General features: G+C 42.4%; 2 protein-coding genes across 3 annotated transcripts; both read left to right on the forward strand.

Annotated features, from left to right (window-relative positions):
* The first annotated feature begins 181 nt into the window (after window positions 1-181).
* pabpc4 (poly(A) binding protein, cytoplasmic 4 (inducible form)) lies at window positions 182-8,788 on the forward strand. 2 transcript variants are annotated; one of them, XM_085766657.1, is made up of 15 exons: window positions 182-838; window positions 3,282-3,475; window positions 4,260-4,375; window positions 5,413-5,552; window positions 5,640-5,734; window positions 5,818-5,955; window positions 6,066-6,161; window positions 6,278-6,547; window positions 7,073-7,163; window positions 7,327-7,422; window positions 7,557-7,687; window positions 7,781-7,871; window positions 7,960-8,090; window positions 8,194-8,318; window positions 8,404-8,788. In XM_085766657.1, exons 1-14 carry the CDS (start codon window positions 646-648, stop codon window positions 8,293-8,295), a joined length of 1,884 nt encoding a protein of 627 aa, XP_085622783.1. In that variant the 5' UTR covers window positions 182-645; the 3' UTR covers window positions 8,296-8,318; window positions 8,404-8,788. The 2 variants fall into 2 exon arrangements, with proteins under 2 accessions (XP_085622783.1, XP_085622782.1); XM_085766656.1 differs by having other exon boundaries at window positions 8,421-8,788.
* A 963-nt stretch (window positions 8,789-9,751) lies between these two features.
* On the forward strand, window positions 9,752-13,700 carry ppie (peptidylprolyl isomerase E (cyclophilin E)). Its single transcript, XM_085766658.1, has 10 exons — window positions 9,752-9,835; window positions 10,254-10,352; window positions 10,438-10,481; window positions 10,969-10,995; window positions 11,514-11,595; window positions 11,684-11,787; window positions 11,872-11,995; window positions 12,847-13,032; window positions 13,164-13,306; window positions 13,625-13,700. Exons 1-10 carry the CDS (start codon window positions 9,805-9,807, stop codon window positions 13,691-13,693), a joined length of 909 nt encoding a protein of 302 aa, XP_085622784.1. The 5' UTR covers window positions 9,752-9,804; the 3' UTR covers window positions 13,694-13,700.
* Window positions 13,701-14,138: the final 438 nt, after the last annotated feature.

The raw sequence follows: 14,138 nt of genomic DNA on the forward strand, positions 1-14,138 counted from the left end.
CTCTTGCATTCCCACCCAGATGTCGCTGTGGGGAGCTCGGCTGTGTAGTTGGGACACTACACTGTGCGCTCTCCCTTTTACACCGCATGCTCAGTGTTTTTTCTATCCCAAGTTTGACCCTGGCCACTATTTCCTCCGCACCGCCACTCTCTATAAAGTGCCCATGCTTTCCTCACGCAGTCTCTTTCCCCGGCCACAAAACAACCGTGAGTGTCCAACTCACTGTTCTTGAAAAACTTAAAATAAAAATAATATAAAAAATATAAAATCTACAAAATCTTCATAAAAAGTACCTTAATACTTAAAGAAATACAAACGTTAAAAAAATCGCAAAACATTAATTAAAAAAAAAACATAAACAGGAGGCCTCGGGCTTAACCCGAAGTTGGCGTCTTTTTAAAGGAAGAAATACTTCAGAAGACATCGAGTTTTTTTTTTTTCTTTTTCTTTTTTTTTTTTTAAATCGTGATTTTTCAGGTTTGACTACCGGCTGGATCAGGGAGCCCGCTGTCCTCTCTCCAGCACTGTCTTTTATTACATGAGGATTGAAGCGCAGCCTGGACACGAAAACACAGTTGACACCGGCATTTCTCTGAGCTCTTATTCTGAGGGCTCCACAATTATTTATTTTGGCAAGTCCGAGATATGAACACAGCGACAGGGAGTTATCCGATGGCTTCTCTCTACGTTGGCGACCTGCACCCTGACATCACGGAGGCTATGCTGTATGAGAAATTCAGCCCAGCCGGACCGGTGCTCTCCATTCGGGTATGCCGAGACATGATCACCCGGCGCTCCCTGGGATACGCTTATGTCAACTTCTCGCAGCCTGCTGACGGTAAGAAACCACACGTGAAGTCATATAGTGTGTACGGTTAAAAGCAAGGGGCGCGCAGGCGGCGGTGCATGCGGGATTAAGAGGCAGAAAGCATGCATCCTCCAAATGTTGACATTGCCATCATTTGACTCCAATGGCAGCATATGATCTGCATATTACCTATATGATAGCGTATCTGCATATAAGAACGTGTGCTTTTACTGAAATGGTTGATGAAACCTTTCTGAAAATTACCATAGGGCAGTCATGGTAGTTCTCCTGACTGGTTTGAGCAGTCATTTGACCCATATAAGCATGTCCCAGTTCTGGGTTGCTGCTGGAAATAAAAGTCACAACTACTGTCAAAACCCACACCAATGAAGAATTTGAGTTATGCTTCTAAATTCACTGAAAAAGCTTTATACGCTCAGCTATGCCACTGCATTTAAGGAGTTGAAGCATCTTTTATTGTTTTTTTCTTATTCAGTCCAAAATGACCCATTTCTGCTCCTATTTAAAGGGCCACTGAGTGAAACAAATTCCCACTGCCCTCTGCTGCTATATCCACTGAAAGCTTGAAAAGGGACAAGCACAGCTGAACAATAACCCCCCCTCCCACCACAGGGCTGCTTGACAGTTGTTGGATTTTATATGAGCCTCATTTTTTAACTAGCAGGGGTTTCGTAGTTGATTTAACCACTTAATCTGTGACCATTGTTAATCTCTAAGAACCTAAACATGCCTTTGGAGTAAATACTGTATGTAACTACTAAAGTACCAGAAGTGTTAGGAGTTTCCTATTTGCAGCCACTGGTGCTGAAGCATTGAGCAATTGTAGTAGCAGGTGTTGTGGCTCTCTGCTGAGGCCTGGAGATAATGTTTACATTGTGTGGGCTTTTTTGCTGTGTGTATCAATGATAAACACCTGTCCCCACCTATCTGTGCTCAAGCTGGTCACCACCACCACCAGCAGCCGGAGTAATGACGGCTCACAACTGGCTCACTTCCAGGAAGGTGCCAACGTCATTCACTACAGAGTAAAATGCGAGACGAGCCACAAGTGAGGAGACACCATTTGTTGTCGGAGGCGTAGACGTTTGTGTGTCGGGGGGGGGTTGTAGCTGCTGGGTGTCCAAACACGTGCTTGTAGGTCAACAGCTTGCTGCCTTTTAACAAACAACTGATAGTAATGACAAGGTTAATGAAAAGCAGAATTGCGGGTCAGCACAGACGACTTCTTCACATCTCAGCTACACATGTAAACACTCATGAGACGTGGTGTTGCTCATCTGAGCGTTCTTGTTGAATGTGTCTCTTCCCCATCAATGGTAGAGAATGCTCTACACACACTCCATGCCAGCACATACCTCTCAGGACCCCTCTCTAAATATAGAGCCTCTGTCTGAGCAGCCCAACATTTGCCTGCTTACAATAGTTCTTTACATGTCAGAAATTGTCAACAACAACAATAACCTCAACCCGGCTCACATTTTACAACACTCACTCATTTCACTATTCATCGCTCTAACGCACTTAACTCATGTTACAATAATCGTGTTGTGTTTCACAGATGATTCAAAACGAAGATTTCCCCCTTTGAACCTTCTAGAAGTTCACATTTGACAGTGATCACACACCTTCTCTGAACACATGGGTTGTGAAGTACAATTGCAAGCCAAACTGCTGATGCCAGCAGACGCAAGGCAGCTCCGTTTTGTTTACCAGACACTTTTAGCTGGAAAGCCTGGGCCTGTGTGTGTCACTGTGGAGTGACTGAACAAAGGGATGTTTGGCATGTGTGCCCGCACTGACATAAGAGCCTATGTGATAATAAAGCACAGAGAGAATAGACAGAGAAAAAAATATGTCCAAATTAAGCCACAGACTGATTTTAGCAAATGAAAAATTAAACTCATTATCTTCATAAAACCACAGTTTTATATTGTCTGAGGTGCTGCTGTCCCGCCGCTGCCCCTGGTCTAGGTGGATTGTGGCCCAGCAGCATTTGGTAAGTCAGAGAAGTCGGCCATGTGCTCCATGTGCTTGTCCAATGCAGCTGCCCCCAACACTTGTCCCAGCTGCTGGTAGACAGCTCATCAGCCACATGGTCTACTGCAGTGTCTTAACCATGTTACACGTGCTGTGTCGATGGGCTCGATGGGCTGGCAGCAGGGATTCTCCATTGTGGCAGACAGACACAGGGGAACAAACTGTTTTAATACACTCCACTGTAACTGTATGTTGCTTCTCTGGGGATATCATTAATATAGTGCAGGTGGTGGCTGAAAGAGGATGGCACCATGGTACAGGCAAACAGAAAAAACAGAATGCGTGAGGGATGCATGACATATGGCATACATGTCATGTTAGTGACTGATATGTTTTCAGACTCATAGCTACATGTAAACAGCCACTCGTGCCCTTTCCCTCCCTCCCTCCACCTCTCTGTCCCTCCTCCCTTTAGCTGAGAGAGCCCTGGACACCATGAACTTTGACGTGGTGAAAGGAAAGCCAATCAGAATCATGTGGTCGCAGAGAGATCCCTCCCTCAGGAAGTCTGGAGTGGGCAACGTGTTCATCAAGAATCTTGACAAGTCCATTGACAACAAAGCCCTGTACGACACCTTCTCTGCCTTCGGCAACATCCTCTCCTGCAAGGTAGAGTTTGTTATAAACCTCACTGAGGGACATGAATATGGTTTTAATGTGTATACTCTTACTCCTAAAACAGAAATAACTGGTAGAAGATTTCATGGACACGGTTTAGATCAAACATTGGAATAATATATAAAGTTTTCTCATGCAACCCATAAATAATCAACTAAAAATACATTTAATTTGGAATGTACCCAAATTTCCAGAAACCTTTATTGGGCATACATCTTTGATATAATATTTTTCACTGTTTATCTCTTTCTGCCTATATATGAATGCAGTTCTCTGTAGGTCTCAGTAGATAAGTAACATCCGCTGTTGTCAAAAGAAGAGAACATAATCCTGTCAACTTTTGCTTCAAGCAATAGTTGCACATTTAAGGAAATAACATGTAGTTACTTTTTGTTTACTCTTAGGCAGTTAGCCAAACCTAGCATAAAGACTGGACCAGAGAGCCTAACTGTCCATAATGCAGTTTCGTACATGGGTTTCCTGGTTTATTGTGATTTAACCCCTATAAACTTGCTTCTTTGCTGTTTTCATTTCAGTTGTCAATTCAGTGTGGATTTAATCAGACAAAATATATTGTGTTCTGGTAGACAGTGCCGCCAGTTTCCACTGTGTCCAGTCTTTATGCTAATCTATGTTAACCAGCAGCTGTTAATCTCTGCAAGAACATGAATGAGCATTTTTCACAAAATTCAACTTCTCCTTTTAAACTTATGCAACTGCCTGCATCATTATTTCAAAATGCACGCATTCACCCATTTGTCTTCCCGCGCTCCAGGTGGTGTGTGATGAAAATGGATCAAAGGGCTACGCTTTTGTCCATTTCGAGACCCAGGACGCAGCCGATCGTGCCATTGAGAAGATGAACGGCATGCTTCTGAATGACCGCAAGGTGTGAGTGTCCGATCATCTAGGAGCACATTACTCTGTCGTAGTTTTAAAGATGTTTCCAAAAAAAAAAGTCACTGAAATATCTTGCTTGAACTATATTGTTTGAAAGCACCAGCGATTATTGCGGCTGTCCAGATGTAGAAGGTTGACTACTAGTTGATGACCAAAGGTTATGTGGGTCAGATTGATACTATACCGTATGAACTGTGATAATTTTTTGTGCCTGATGTATAAATCTGACTTGTGTTGAGTGAACTGACTTTTCGTGTCTTTTTCAGTTGGTGAGTTTGTGTGTGAATAATCTGACTAATGAGCTCATCTCTCACTACTGCCAGTTTGAAGATAACCTCTAAACTCAAAGATAACACACCAAAACCTCTTCCTTATCTTTCCTACCAGATGCATTTTATGTAGCTTCATTTGTCCACTTGGTGGTCACCCGTCTTAGAGTTTTTGTGTGTGTGTGTGTGTGTGTGTATGACCACGCTTGTGTGTTTTAGTGATGGATCGAATGCAGGAATGCAATACTGGATGGCGGAAGGGGAGAGGTCATCATAGCAAGGTATATAAGATCATTTGGTCCTCCTCAGCTTTCCTTTGTACTGTGAGACTTTGTTCCTCCATCCCTCTCCATCCACCTCCTCATCAAGTCTTGGACCAAGAAATATGATGGTTGTCACTGTGTTGTGTAGCATGCCAACATATCTGCCTGCTTCCGGTGATATTAACAGCAGTCGAATGTCTTTTCTTCATGGTTTACCCCAGGAATGATGAGTCACACACATGATGAGAAGTAACTGTCAAGTTGTCTTGTGAACGTTGTCCCTGTTCTTGTAAAAGAGTGTACTCTGTTTTACTTATCATGCTTGTGTGGTCAGGTCTGTGCGGAACTTTCTTTACCTGGAAACCCCTGGATAACCAGTGTTTTTAGATTGGGGAAAAAAAGAAGGCCAAAACAGATGGAGCCTGGTTTTTGCTTTCTCAACCATGCCAGGACTGTTTTACAAGAGTGTGTTTCGCTGCTCTCTTTCCATTTTCAGGTTTGTGGGTCGTTTCAAATCTCGCAAAGAACGGGAGGCTGAACTCGGCGCCAAGGCCAAAGAATTTACCAATGTCTACATCAAGAACTTTGGGGATGATATGGACGATGATCGCCTGAAGGAGCTTTTTGACAAATATGGTAAATTGAGACTAGGTTCAGTGATAATGCAGAACCTTAATTTGGTCTAGTGTTATTATCTAACATGCACTGTTTTTGCCCGTGCAGGTAAAACCCTCAGCGTGAAGGTCATGACAGACAACACTGGCAAATCCAGAGGCTTTGGGTTTGTTAGTTACGAGAAACATGAGGACGCTAATAAGGTACTTTGACCTTGTATACATTTTGATGAATGTATCTTTATCGCTTAGAAATTCCCTCTGATAATTCTGGCTTCGCCCCAAAGGCCGTAGAGGACATGAACGGCACTGAACTCAATGGCAAGACCGTGTTTGTGGGTCGGGCGCAGAAGAAGATGGAGCGGCAAGCAGAGCTGAAGAGGAAGTTCGAGCTCCTGAAACAAGAGAGGATCAGTCGTTATCAGGTCAGCAGAATCTGGGTCTACAATAAAATGAAATCCAATCAATATTTTGTTTTGATTTAGCTACATCAAGGAAACTACTCTGTGTGGTGACTCATTGTCTTTGGTTTCAGGGTGTTAACCTTTACATCAAGAACCTGGATGACACAATAGATGATGAGAAACTGCGTAAGGAGTTCTCTCCTTTTGGATCCATCACAAGTGCTAAGGTGAGTAAAATCAGTCCAATGGTGAAATGGATCACTACATCACTGCCATAAACAGAGATAATCTTTGTATATTTGAAGTAACTCAGGCACAGTCTCCCTGTCTGCCTATAATTTAGGTGATGCTGGAGGAAGGTCGCTCCAAAGGCTTTGGCTTCGTCTGCTTCTCCTCCCCTGAAGAGGCCACCAAGGCTGTGACAGAGATGAACGGACGCATCGTTGGCTCCAAACCCCTCTACGTGGCTCTTGCTCAGCGCAAAGAGGAGCGCAAGGCCCACCTCACCAACCAGTACATGCAGCGTATTGCTGGCATGAGGGCCATGCCGGCTAATGCCATCATTAATCAGTTCCAGCCCACCAGTGGCTACTTCATGCCAGCTGTACCACAGGTATGACAAATAAATTCTCAGATGACAGTGTTTATTAAACTGGGGTTGATTTATGTTTTTTATATCTGAAAATGACCACAAAACTATTTGTATTGTGAACAGTTTTCCACTGCTTAACTGTTTTGGTCATCTCACTTCTTTTAAATGAATAATATTGTAGGTCGGGCTATGTGCTAACATGTTTGCCAACTTGATAATCCAGATCTCAGTGTTGTGTTAACATCATATCTTTTTTGATGCCCGCGAATTGCCATAAATAATCAGCGCAGACCTCTTGCATTATTGGTTGGGTGTGGGGCAAGGTTTAGGTCATGTTAAAGGTCCTATAAGATGATGGGTTGGGGTGAGGGCTAAAGCTGGGTTCGGGTTAAGATAAGAGGAAAGGCATGTCAACAGGGAGAAGGTCGTAAACAGAACAGTTTTAAATAGTGTAATATACAACAGTGTGGTGACAGCACAGCAGTGGTGTAAAGTGTGACTTTTAATGCCATTAGCAATGACACAGTTATCTCTTGTGTCCACCAGGCCCAGAACAGGACCACATACTATGCGCCCAATCAGCTGGCCCAAATGAGACCCAATCCCCGGTGGCAGCAACAAGGTGGAAGAGGTCAAGGTCAGCTTAAGGCATTATTGAACAGTGTACCTATTGAAAACATAATAGTTAATCAGATTGTAATGCTGGTGATACAATGTAATGAACTGCAATGACCTATTTGTAAAATTGTAACATGTCATTGGCATTACTTATGTTGTTTTATCTCTCCTGTCCCTTCCAGGTGGTTTCCAGGGGATACCCAACTCACTGCGTCAGCCAGGACCTCGTGCCAGCATGAGACACATGACTCCTGGCAGCAATGCACAGGGTCCACGAGGTGGGTTCACCAGGGGCTAATGGCTACAGTGATGATCTCCATCAATTTTCTGCCTCTGGCTTTGGCATCACTTCGACTACATGTACAGCAGAGGACAGAGTTAATCCTGCTGTGTTTCTTCTCCTTGCTGTCAGCTGCAGGCCAGTCCATGGCTCCTCGTCCTTCAATGGGCGTCCCAGGCCCCCGAGCCATGCCTCCTTACAAATATGCCACCGGCGTCCGTAACCCCAACCCCCAGGTGGTGCAACCAATTGCCTTACAGCAGGTATGAGAAGAAAATATCACCCACATGGTTTTATCTTTCAGCAAATAATTATGAGTAATTTCCCCTCCTACGCCCTTTATCTGTCCTTTCCAGGCTCAGCCCGCTGTGCACGTTCAGGGCCAGGAGCCTCTCACAGCCTCCATGCTGGCTGCTGCACCTCCTCAGGAGCAGAAACAGATGCTGGGTAAGACTGGTATTTCACAGTGACAGACCTGTAATTCTTTTACATCTTCACCGGGTTGATTTATTCTCCTTCACATTTTGTTAAATAGGGGAGCGTCTTTTCCCGTTGATTCAGGCCATGCATGCCAACCTGGCTGGAAAGATCACTGGCATGCTGCTGGAGATTGACAACTCTGAACTGCTACATATGCTGGAGTCTCATGAATCTCTGCGTTCAAAGGTTTGTTACCTCTCTCTTGTGTTGTACTGTCATATTAAAGCGTCTGCTATGGACATACTGCTCTGTGTCATCATTATTCATGTTTGATGGCGTCTTTGTGCAGGTGGAAGAAGCTGTAGCCGTGCTGCAGGCCCATCAGGCAAAGAAAGATGCCACTCAAAAAGTGGGCACCATGGCTACTTCTGCTGCTGCTGCCACATCTTGAAGACCACGTGCTGTATTAGTTTGGTATGACAATACATGATCGGTCCTGCTGTTCATACGTGATGATTTGGTCATGCATAACTTAGGTTTTGTGACACTAATGATGAAGTTATTGTGTTGTTTCAGGGCACGGATGGGAAGAGACAAGTTACACTGACTCCAAACAACAGTCATCTGATCAATTATGCAAAAATAAAAACCATGAAAAAAAAAGGAAAATGTAATTTTAAAATAGACTTGAATATTTTGACAAATATTACAGTTCATAATTTTCTAGCTCTGTAATACCCAAAGCAATAATGCAAATGAATCTTGAATGAAGGCCATTCATTTTGTGGCGAAGGAGAGACACGTTTTTCTAGAAGGAAAATGAGCCTTGTTCTTTTTCTTTGCTTGACATTTTTATGCTTGATTTGAAATGATGGACTCCTCCATCCTATCATGTTATCATGGGTGTGTGGTATTCTCAATAAAGGGATGATACTTCAAGGTTACCACTCTTGTGTTATTTAATCCTTACTTGTAACTTGTTTTGTTCAGTTTTCAAGGGTGTATGCATGTATCTGACAAACCCCTGTGTAGTCAGTGTGACACAGAGGGCCAAAGCAGGGTGGGGGTAGAATAGTCGGGGCATGGAAAGGCACAAATCATAAGTAGGCCTATGACAGCTAAACTGCTAACAGACGATTGATACATGCAACATGTAGGCTAAAGGGGAAATAAATCTTTAATTATTTAGGCTACCTCTTAAAGAGGCATTTTGCACTTAAGACAGAAACATTGTCTTCCTTCACAAAATTAACCTTCAGAGACCTTGCTATAGAAACCTCATTAAAAATCAATATCACACCTTCTTGGTCTGACCTGCTTGTTTTGATATTTATCTCCAAAAATGCAATATCTCTAATTGCATCTAAGTTTGTAAATAAGTTTAATGTGTTGTAATAAATAAAATTGTCAAAACGTCAATTTTATGAAATTGTCATTTTTAATTTTGCTTTTGACATTTCTACTCAAAATTAGGGGAGCTGGTGTCATTTCATCTTCTTCATTTCAAATAAATTTAACCAAATATGTTAGTAGCTAGTTGTTGTTTGGGATTATCAGTATGGGAAAAAAAAAAGTATGCATTGATTCTGTTGCCTTTTGTTTGGATTTAAGTAGACTACAAATATGAATATTTTAGCTTTCTGCAGCAGACAGAAGAACAACTAACGGGTAAACTACTGTAATTTACACAACATGAAACAGAGAGGAGGTCGGGGTAGACATTTTGTTTTATTATATGCAGCCATGGTGGGAGAGGCACAGTCTGGTTGGTGGGCTAAACAAAACCAGTTCATCACACAGGAGCCAGGAGCTCACAGTGTTGAGTTTGATCACTGTGGTGTAGTAGAGACTTTGCTCCGACAGGTGGCGCAAGAGCTCACGAGACCAGAGAGGCGGGATTTAGCACGGCTCTGCACCAATGACGAGGCCGTGGGGTTAAAGTTGAAAGGTTGGATCCAACATGGCCGCGAATAAACGAGTGCTGTATGTTGGTAAGTTCTCCTCATTTTCTCACAAAAACACGCTGAAGTCGTGCAGTTTCAGTCTATCTGTCTATCGTGGTGTTGGTGTTGTTCTGAAAGCACCAGAGCAGGCGCAGCAGGACGTGAATGAAGTGGATATGAGATGAAAACGATGCGGAGAGCCAGCCGGCAAAACACGTCGCTTCACTGTTTTAAACTTCTCCGGCTGTAAACTTTGCACAGTTTCCTCAGTAGCTCTCTCTGTAAAAGGCACGGCGTCAGGTTGTGTTATGAGAAGGAATAAGATTAAAGAATAACGTCCAAACTACGGTTTCCATCAGTACTTAAACGTAACACGGTTACATAAAGTGGATGAATCCTCTTGCTTTGTTTTCATGTAGTTACATAAATCGCATATCGGTAACGTTACTGTCTGTGTTTCTGACAGGTGGTCTGGCAGAGGAGGTGGACGAGAAGGTGCTTCATGCTGCTTTCATCCCGTTTGGAGACATAATAGACATCCAGATACCGTTAGACTATGAAACGGGTAAGAGCAGTTCACATGTCCCGTTAAACCACCCAGGGGGTAAGAGAGATGAAGCTGTGTTAACATGCTCTATTTTCTGTTTCAGAAAAGCACAGGGGATTTGCTTTCATCGAGTTTGAAATGGCAGAGGTATGTACTGAGTAGAAGTGTTGTAACAAGTGTTTTGTACACAGGTATTGTCATTGAGAAGTGAATAGGGGATTATTAAAAAGGAGAATTAATTCAAAACATTTGTATTTACATATTATTTACATAATAAAATACACATTGTACAAACCTTATTAGATGTGATTGATTAAGCCAACACTCAACAACACAACTATGTATGTAATTTCTTAACATGTTGATTTTTAAATGCACACAGTGTATATAATGTGCGTAATGTGAGAGAGATTTTGAGACTAAGGTTTATTAAGAAGAGAGAGTATTGCAGTGTAGCAATGGACAATTCTTGGTTATTAATTTGGCTGTGCTATTGTGTTGAAAGAAGGATAAAGTGATTAATCTGCTCCATTTGAATACTACCTTATTTTGAAAAAGGTTAACAGTGGACTGACTGGTGAATGCAATATGAATATGATTAAGTATTTAATTATCCACTCTTTATCTTCAATAGGATGCTGCAGCAGCTATTGATAACATGGTAAGTGTGACACACATTGCTGCACACATGCCAGTGATATTTTAGTTCTGTTTCCTTGTTGTGTTCACACAAAAGGCCCAAAACATTGGTTCCACTGGCAGTGGTATTTTAGTTCTGTTTCCTTGTTGTGTTCACACGAAAGGCCCAAAACATTGGTTCCACTGGCATGTGCTGCACATCAATATGCACTATATATCGCATAATATCACTGGCATGTGCTGCATACATGCCAGGGATATTTTAGTTCCGTTTCCTTGTTGTGCTCACATGAAAGGCCCAAAACATTGGTTCCACTGGCAGTGGTATTTTAGTTCTGTTTCCTTGTTGTGTTCACACAAAAGGCCCAAAACATTGGTTCCACTGGCATGTGCTGCACATCAATATGCACTATATATCACATAATATCACTGGCATGTGCTGCATACATGCCAGGGGTATTTTAGTTCTGTTTCCTTGTTGTGTTCACATGAAAGGCCCAAAACATTGGTTCCCGTTGTTTTTTTCTCTCTCTCTACTAGAATGAGTCTGAGCTTTTTGGCCGGACCGTCCGTGTCAACATCGCCAAGCCCATGAGAATCAAAGAAGGTTCTTCCCGACCAGGTGATTATTGAAAACCTGCTGAAACGTGGCTTCACCTGTGTTGTGAAATTAAATCAATGGCTCTGATTTTAACTGTGCTTTGTCTCAGTGTGGTCGGACGATGACTGGCTGAAGAAGTTCTCAGGGAAGACCGCAGAAGAGGCCGAGGGGGAGGCGGCAGGTGGAGAGACAACCAACACGACAGCAGAGGAGGTGAGTTGGCTTCCGATCTTGTGCTGATGTGCCTGACTCTTAACCATAGTAAGACAGTAAGTCAAGTATGGTTTGATTTTCTAGGCTGAACCACCAGCTAAAAAGGGCCGAGTTAATCCTCAGGTCTATATGGACATCAAGATCGGCAACAAGCCAGCAGGACGACTACGCTTCCTTCTGCGGGCTGACATTGTTCCTATGACAGCAGGTCTGTATGCAGTTTCCTTTAATGAACCATCCTATCTTTGTATAACATACTATATACCCTGTAGCTGCACATCTGCAACACTTCATACAGCTGTAAAAAGAAACCACGTGGGCCTATTAAAGCACCTCCATTCAAAATGAACACATTTAAAGGGATAGTTAACCCAAAATTGAAATTGCACTCATAATCTACTCACCCTCATGTCGACTAAGGGCTGGGAGAAGTTTCAGAGTCCTCCGTGGCTTCTCTGAGTTACAGGGGGTCTTGGCGTAGCAGTGCATGTCCATATAACGGTTGCAAATGGATACCAACTGTCTTCGTAACAAAAAGACACACCAAAAAACATCCAACACCTCCATGCTGCTCGTATGTAATGTCCATCTTGTATTGAAGCCCCAACATGAGAAATTGTCCCGAAAAAAAATGTAATGAGTCTATTTTTCAAGCTTGTTTGTAGCGGAAGCTCCTCTTCCCGGTTCGTCAGATTTGGACGAACCAGGGTCTGTCCTCTTCCCAGTTCGTCCAAATTTGACAAACCGGGAAGAGGAGCTTTGAGAAGCTTCCGCCACAAACAAGCTTGAAATATAGACTTATTTCATTTTTTTCGGGACAGTTTCGCATCTCGGGGCTTCAATACAAGATGGACATTACATACGAGCAGCATGGAGGTATTTGGATGTTTTTTGGTGTGTCTTTTTGTTACGAGGACAGTTGGTATCCATTTGCAACCGTTATATGGACATGCACTGCTATGCCGAGACCCCCTGTAACTCAGAAGAAATTTCAATTTTGGGTGAACTATTCCTTTAATAAGGCAGACATTGATACATTCCTTCTTGCATCTTGTGCAGAGAACTTCCGCTGCTTATGCACACACGAGAAAGGCTTTGGCTACAAGGGCAGCAGCTTCCACCGCATCATCCCTCAGTTCATGTGCCAAGGAGGCGATTTCACCAACCACAACGGCACCGGCGGCAAGTCCATCTATGGCAGGAAGTTTGATGATGAAAACTTTGTCCTGAAGCACACAGCTCCAGGTGAGCAATTATTTGAGGGGCGCTCGGGGTTAGCACTGATGTCTGTGAATGAAGTTCATGTTTTGTGTTTACTGGGAGATCCTGTTGGTAACAGCAAGAACATGCTGCGTCTGTCTCTCTTGTGTTTACAGGGCAGCTGTCCATGGCCAACTCAGGACCAAACAGTAATGGCTCTCAGTTCTTCCTCACCACGGACAAAACAGACTGGTTGGATGGAAAACATGTGGTGTTTGGAGAGCTGGTGGAGGGGATGGATGTGCTCCGTGCAATGGAGGTAAAAGATGAAGGGATTCATTAAGGTTTGATTCCAGGTTTAAAGAATTGGAGGCGATTTCAATGATAATGTAATTTGTATGCCTACAGCATTTCAATCTAATGCAATGCAATGTTTGTATTGGTTATATCTGAGTAAGAAAGTAGTCTGTAGACATGGAAATTATATAATATAAACAGTTATCATACAGCCAATAATATACAAAATGTTGTTTAATATTTTATCAATCTGATTTTGTGGTACAGTGCAAAGTCTTATGTTGCGATAAGATTTGTAAATCATATTTTCTTCATCTTTCATATAATTTTCTTTCTGCAGGCTCAGGGGACAAAAGAGGGGAAGCCGAAGCAGAAGGTGATCATCTCAGACTGTGGAGAATATGTGTGAATGAAAATTAGAATAAAAGTGCCCTTGACTTGTATGTGTGTGTGTGTATGGAGGCAGTGTGTGATGTCTGAGTGTGTTCCCGGTCTTTTGTACTTTGAACTTACATCATCTGTCATGTAAATATTTCAATAAACACCTTTTTTTTATGACGAAAACTACAGCCTGATGTCTGACTCTTTCTAATTTAAATGTCACACTGTGGAAAGAACTTATTGGTTGACTCATTTATAGTTGCATAGTTACTGAAGCTCTATGTATTTTTAGCTATCTTAATCATGTAATTGATTATTTTATATATACTTGAAGAGTTCATTTGCAAAAGCAGATAAGTGCCATTTTGAAAAAAATGAGCTGAGGCTTTGTAATTATTCTTTGCATAGTGTTGTTTTCAATAAAACTTTATTTTTTTAGATATGTCTATTTTATTACATCTCAAAGTCACTCA

The sequence above is a fragment of the Trachurus japonicus genome, chromosome 22 (assembly GCF_045865225.1).
Source record: "Trachurus japonicus isolate A0001 chromosome 22, Traja_1.0".
Lineage (NCBI taxonomy): Eukaryota > Metazoa > Chordata > Actinopteri > Carangiformes > Carangidae > Trachurus > Trachurus japonicus.

Bases quoted from the DNA above. Each gene is read 5' to 3' on its own strand.
- pabpc4 (XM_085766657.1), top strand. From the start codon at position 646: ATGAACACAGCGACAGGGAGTTATCCGATGGCTTCTCTCTACGTTGGC. The intron at 3,476-4,259 runs GTAGAGTTTGTT...CCCGCGCTCCAG, and splicing joins GCAACATCCTCTCCTGCAAG to GTGGTGTGTGATGAAAATGG. The intron at 7,164-7,326 runs GTCAGCTTAAGG...TGTCCCTTCCAG, and splicing joins ACAAGGTGGAAGAGGTCAAG to GTGGTTTCCAGGGGATACCC.
- ppie (XM_085766658.1), top strand. From the start codon at position 9,805: ATGGCCGCGAATAAACGAGTGCTGTATGTTG. The intron at 11,596-11,683 runs GTGATTATTGAA...GCTTTGTCTCAG, and splicing joins AGAAGGTTCTTCCCGACCAG to TGTGGTCGGACGATGACTGG. The intron at 11,788-11,871 runs GTGAGTTGGCTT...TTGATTTTCTAG, and splicing joins CCAACACGACAGCAGAGGAG to GCTGAACCACCAGCTAAAAA.